The following is a 6,290-nucleotide window of genomic DNA, read 5'->3' as shown; positions in this document are numbered from 1 at the left end:
CAAAATCTCGATTCAATGCGATTTACTAACAAATGGCTACCTTAAAAATAAAACAATTAAGAGTTTTGTAACCTAAAAATAAAAGGAAAAAATGAGACCTTTTTGAAAATTATAAAAACAAACCAAATCAACCATATGCATACAAAATCTCAAAAGTGCACACCATATATTGCAAGACCGACACATATTTAACATGTTGCATATATAGTTGGTATGTCAATGAATAATACTGCAACAAATGATGACCTAAATCAAGCATAATACTTTGTTTGAAGTCATTTCTTTAAGTACATAGAGTGAATAAAACACACTAGCTTGATCAGTAGCATGGGAACTTACTACATGATTAGTTAGGGTCTTCTTTGACCCCTTTCACTGCAACTTTGTAAAATCAACATTCGAAGCATTAATAGAGTCCATCAACCAGCCGCTATATCCTTTAGTAGCAATGTCATGATCAACCATATGGGATAACTCCGCCTCATCATTCAAAGAGGGATTTAAAGCCATTCCAGAAAGGCCATTGTCAGAACCACTACCACCATTGTTGTCAATCAAAGGTGAAAAAGAATTTGAAGTCATTTCAACTAAGCCATTGTTATTTCCTATCAAACCAGCTCCATTATAATTCCAATGATTAGAATGACCACCATTGTTGTCTACTAAAGATGAATAAGAATTTGAAGTCATGTCAAATAGGCCATTGTTATTCCTTATAAAACCAGCTCCATTATAATTCCAATGATTAGAATGACCACCATTGTTGTCTACCAAAGATGAATAAGAATTTGAAGTCATGTCAAATAGGCCATTGTTATTCCTTATAAGACCAGCTCCATTATAATTCCAATGATTACCACCATTGTTGTCTATCAAAGATGAAGAAGAATTTGAAGTCATTTCAACCAGGCCATTGTTATTCCCTATAAAACCAGCTCCATTATATTTCCAATGATTAGAATGACCACCATGGTTATCTATCAAAGATGAAGAAGAATTTGAAGTCGTTTCAACTAGGACATTGTGATTTCCTATAAAACCAGCTCCGTTATAACTCCAATGATTAGAATCACCACCATTGTTGTCCATCAAAGATGAAGAATAATTTGACGTCATTTCAACTAGGTCATTGTTATTCCCTATAAAACCAGCTCCATTATAATTCCAATGATTAAAATTACCACCATTATTGTCTACCAAAGATGAAGAATAATTTGAAGTCATTTCAACCAAGCCATTGTTATTCCCTATAAAACCAGCTCCATTATAATTCCGATGATTAGAGTGACCACAATTGTTGTCTATCAAAGATGAAGAGGAATTTGAAGTCATTTCAATTAGGCCATTATAATTCCCTATAAAATCAGATCCATTATAATTCCAATTATTAGAATCACCATGATTGTTGTCCATCACTGATGAAGAAGACCTTATGTTCATATGCTCATGTAGTCTTTTAGAAACTCCTCCTTTTATTGGGAGGGTTCTGCTTTCAGTAATAGCTTTAACATCGTAATGACTGATATCAAAATTAGTCATCGCGTTAGGGCCTTTGAATTTTATTGCAGCGATATCATAGGCTCGTGCTGCATCTTCCTCGGTACCTATAATTTAGAGTTTGATTCAAATATGAAGATTGATCGGAAATATAATATGTGTGTTGCATATAAATCTTAAATATTTAACTTACTAAACGTTCCCAAGTAAAGATCTTTCCCTCCTCCAACCCTGCCCATCTTCGCTTGCCATTTTCCTTTTTGGTAGTGCCTGAAACAATAACATTCTCATTTTAAATACTACCTACGTAAGAAACTAAACTAATGAAGCAAACTGAAAAATCTGGTGCACATTGGATTGGCCTTACATTGGCCAAGGGCTTCGGTCATGCACCAATAATTCTAGCTCGGCAGCCTCGGCCAAACATACTCGGTCATGTACCAAATCTGGCTCGGCAGCCTCGTTTACGCTCAGGATCTTCGGTCTGAAACACTGGACTAGCCAGCTCCATCAGCCTAGGTTAGCACAATCACGATGGACACTTTGGCCCATCTGACTCTACCAAGTTGGCAGGATGCTTTAGTAACATTAGTTTACATGGGCCTATCATTATTTCTTTTGGGCTACATCAATTTGCACTACTTGATCATTTCTAATGATTAAGGCATGTTTTAGTTAGTTGTAACTAAATTGGCTTATAGGTTGGCTTGTTATCCAAGCAAATTGTTTTTTCTCTTACATATAAGGTTGGATTTTCTACTCCTTGCAAGTACCGAAAATAAATCTTTATTTTTAATACTTGTTAGGAGCAGAAAACTCAGCCTTATATACAAGAGAAAAAACAAATTGCTTATATAACAAGCCAACCCATAAGCCAATTTACTTACAACTAACTAACTAAAATATGCCTTAATTACTAGGAAAAATAATGATTAAGTAGTGCACAATGATATAACCTTGAAGAAATAATGATAGGCTCATGTAAACCAGTGTTATTAAAGCATCGTGCTAATTTGGTGGAGTAGTTAGGTGGGCCAAAGTGTCCATCATGACCATAGTGTCCTAGGCTGATGGAGGTAATCAGTCCAGTGTTTCTGAGCAAGGATTCTGAGTATGACAGAGTATGCTTGATCGAGGGTATCGAGTCAGATTTGGTGTGTCAACGAGTATGTCTGACTGAGGATGCCAAGTCAAATTTGGTGCATGACCGAGTATGCTTGACTAATACTGCCGAGCCAGAATTATTGGTGTGTGACGGAAGCCCTTAGCCAATGTAAGGCCAACCCAATGTGCACCAGATTTTTCAGTTTGCTTCATTATAAACCATATACAAAAATTATAATAGTGCCTTTTTTATAAGCATAATAGTGCCTTAATGATGAGAATGCTACCAAGGGTAATATTGAAAACATTTATTAAAGACTAATTTTATAATAAATATTCATAAGTAGCTCATACCAACCATGAATTACATTTGTAAAGGTGGATTTATTGAGTAGAGTAGATATAAATTGAAGAGTGAAGAAAGCATAGTAGTCTAATTTGGTACCTTGTGACTCCACGATAAATTGATGCACCCCTAGAGAATCCACTACTCTTCCTGCAATTAATCAACAAAAAGAGGAAGTTAAACTATGAGCTTCAAAGCACATGCGTCTAATAATATATTCTTAATTACTTAATTTACAAAATGAATTTATTGAGATATTCATAGAGTTAACTAGTTAACAAAATCGAAACTTGTTATTTATTGGGTTACCTTTTAATTGTGGCCACATAATCTTTTGTGGTCGTGTTCTTCATTTCTTCCAACTCCTTCTCATAGTTACCGATCTACACAAAACAAAACATAACAAGGCTTAAAACCTTAGTTTAGCAACCATTGACAAAAGTAAATGTATTTAAATGTGATACAATTTTCTAGGGAAATCTATAAGTATGTGATAAGACATAATATTTAGCTTGTATTAGTGAGTCCTAAATAAATTGTATTATGATATATATTATTTAATTTGTATTGCGTAAAAGTTTCATAAACTGATTTAGGTGGTCATAGTCCTATAATTAAGACTTATAACATGAAATGTAGCATGTAATATAACTAAGCGTGTTAGAACAAAAACATATGCATATGTTACACCATTCAACTTACCAAACTTACTCTATCAAATGTATGTTATCTTCTTCTACGATCAATCTCCTCCAACACTAAAATATTGTTTCTATCCCCTACTAAAACCAACAAGTAGTATCATAGATACATTCGGTCATATATTGTGCATAGTCAGTCAACTATTATGCCAACATGTGGTCTAATAACAACACTTATTACTTCAAACAAATCTTCTATTAATATTAAACTACTAAAAAATGTAGAGATAGGACAGACTTAACCCAATTATGATTTATATTTGTCTAAGTACTTCAGATATGTGGTCTTTGATACACAAGCTTAGATAAGGAGTACAAACTCATGTAATGACTAAAAATGGAACGATATGTGGCCTTTGAGACTCTCTTGAGTACGTGCCAAAAAAGAAGATTGGAGATACATTATAGAGTTCTTGTCAAAAGTTTCTAACCAAAACCAACAAAGATGCTATAACATAACTCCAGAGCTAACACGAGTCTTCATTAGAAATTCCCTAACAATGTAGGCAAGGAGATTTGACACTTCAAATATAGAAAAATGTAGGAGTTCTAATTTGGAATTCAACGATATCATTTGAGCGTCGGTGTAAGAGAAGGAAAGGATAAGAAAATGTTGCAAATAATTCTAAGAGATTTTAGAAAATTGTATCAAGGAGAGGTATTGTTGAAGTGTGCCAAAATTTTCTAGAAAATTCTACAAGCATGTGGCAATGCATAACGTTTAGTTTGTATCTATAGATTCTAGACAAATTACATCATGATAAATACTACATGTATTATCTACAAGTTTCATCAAACATATTTAGGTGGTGATATTCCTATAAGTAGGCCTTATAAGGTGAAATGCAATATGGTATAACGAAAGATGCTAAAGCACAAACATGTGTCTATACTATACCTTTCAATCCACCAAATTTACTCTATCAAATGTATTTTGTTTTTCATCTAAAACAATCTACTCCTATGGTCACTATCATTTCTATGGCACTTACAGGAAAATTGATAGTGCTAGATTCCCCCCAGTACTTTAGGGCAGCTAAATCATAGGCCCTCGCTGCTTTCTCTGCTGTGTCATACCCACCTACATAAAAGGAAAATTGAATATATATTGTGCATTAATTTCTCTACCTCGGATAACAAAATACAAAGAGGGAAGGTAAATAATTTATAAGGGAGAGACACTTACCCAAATAAACTAACAGAAATATGGGAAGAAACATAAGCCACAAAAAGAAGTAAAAATGTGTTAGCCAACATTTCAAAGTAGGTTAATTTTTAAGAGAAAAAAAGATAAATGAGGAAACCCTATAGCTATTGAATTGAATTTTACCTTGGTAACCTTTTTTTGGTTGTCCATCCCTTATAATGCTACGATCCCAAAGGTGGGCTTCATACCTTCCAGTTGATGCATGCCTATATCGATTTTGTATATGAAAACATAAATAAGGTAACACCTTAAGTTATTTCAGTGATATCATGAGTTTTGTTTGATTAAACATATAATATATGATGTGATATACCACCTTGTTACACCACGAAATATTGGTTTTCTCTGGCCAGAGTTATGAGAAGTTCTCTTATGTGTAGCTTCAACGTTATTTCTTGTACTATTATCACCATTTGTTTCATTTGTTGAATCCTTATTACCACCATTTTCCATGGATGATGTTAATGACTGCATATTATTGTTAGCATTGTTTTCTTGACATTCATGGTTGCTAGAGTTAGCTGCAACCACTGAGTTCTGCATTGGCATAAGATCAGATTCATTTTCAGTGCTTCTCACGTCTAAAACTTCTGCAACCTTTGGAATTTCATTGTTGCTGGGAGAATTAACTTGAGTCCAGTCTGTTTAAAAAGTTAACACACAAAATAAGCTAATACGTAGATAAAAAATAATTGGAGCCCTAAAACAGAAAGAGAAAGACATAAAAAAGAGGTATCATACCATAATTTTGGAAAAGGCTTTCCATATTTTCATCTACTGAGGTCCCAAGAGAGAAGGGGTTATGAGATTGAGATTCTTGAAATTGAAGTGGTAAGGAAGGATGAATAGGAGAAAAAGGGATGGAAGAAAGCCAATTGTTTGAGTCATCCATATTCTTATGATTTTGCTCCTTCAACAAATCAAGCTAGAAATATCTGCAGTTTCTAAAACTTTGAATAAGAATAGATAGATATGAAGTAAGAAAGTTTTATGAAGTGAGAAATATTATAAGAGAGAGTGATGAGAAGAGTATAGTCTTAGGTTTACAAGGGCATTGTCTAGGGTAAAAACATTGAGAAAAAGACAGTATTTAAAGTGAACACCTTGCTTCACCATGGTCCATAATATGCATTCATCTTAAAGAAAATTTCATTATCAGTATTTCATCAATCATTTATATATTAATTATTGCTAACTATAAAATAAAAGTATTATAAATAAATGTTATATAATAAATTCATAATATAAAAAATTACATTATAAATATATAAATATTAAACTCATTATAAAAATCTAATAGGCATACATTTGTTTATCGTAATTAAATTTAATAAATATATTCTGATCGGTAAATAGTAACTATTATTTGTCAAATGCCAATAAGCTATACTTTCAAAATAATATGTATGCATTAAATTTTACACACATTTTAATT

General features: G+C 32.9%; 1 protein-coding gene across 1 annotated transcript; it reads right to left on the bottom strand.

Moving 5' to 3' along the window:
* Positions 373-5,778, bottom strand: LOC109357913 (AP2-like ethylene-responsive transcription factor PLT1). Its single transcript, XM_019601968.1, has 9 exons — positions 5,597-5,778; positions 5,172-5,496; positions 4,979-5,061; positions 4,835-4,843; positions 4,641-4,729; positions 3,257-3,330; positions 3,047-3,097; positions 1,691-1,767; positions 373-1,604 (listed from the first exon to the last, which is right to left on the bottom strand). Exons 1-9 carry the CDS (start codon positions 5,745-5,747, stop codon positions 373-375), a joined length of 2,091 nt encoding a protein of 696 aa, XP_019457513.1. The 5' UTR covers positions 5,748-5,778.

The sequence above is a fragment of the Lupinus angustifolius genome, chromosome LG10, assembly GCF_001865875.1.
Source record: "Lupinus angustifolius cultivar Tanjil chromosome LG10, LupAngTanjil_v1.0, whole genome shotgun sequence".
NCBI lineage: Eukaryota > Viridiplantae > Streptophyta > Magnoliopsida > Fabales > Fabaceae > Lupinus > Lupinus angustifolius.
The sequence above is the reverse complement of the archived record's forward strand: the minus strand, read 5'-3'. Positions and strand labels throughout refer to the sequence as shown.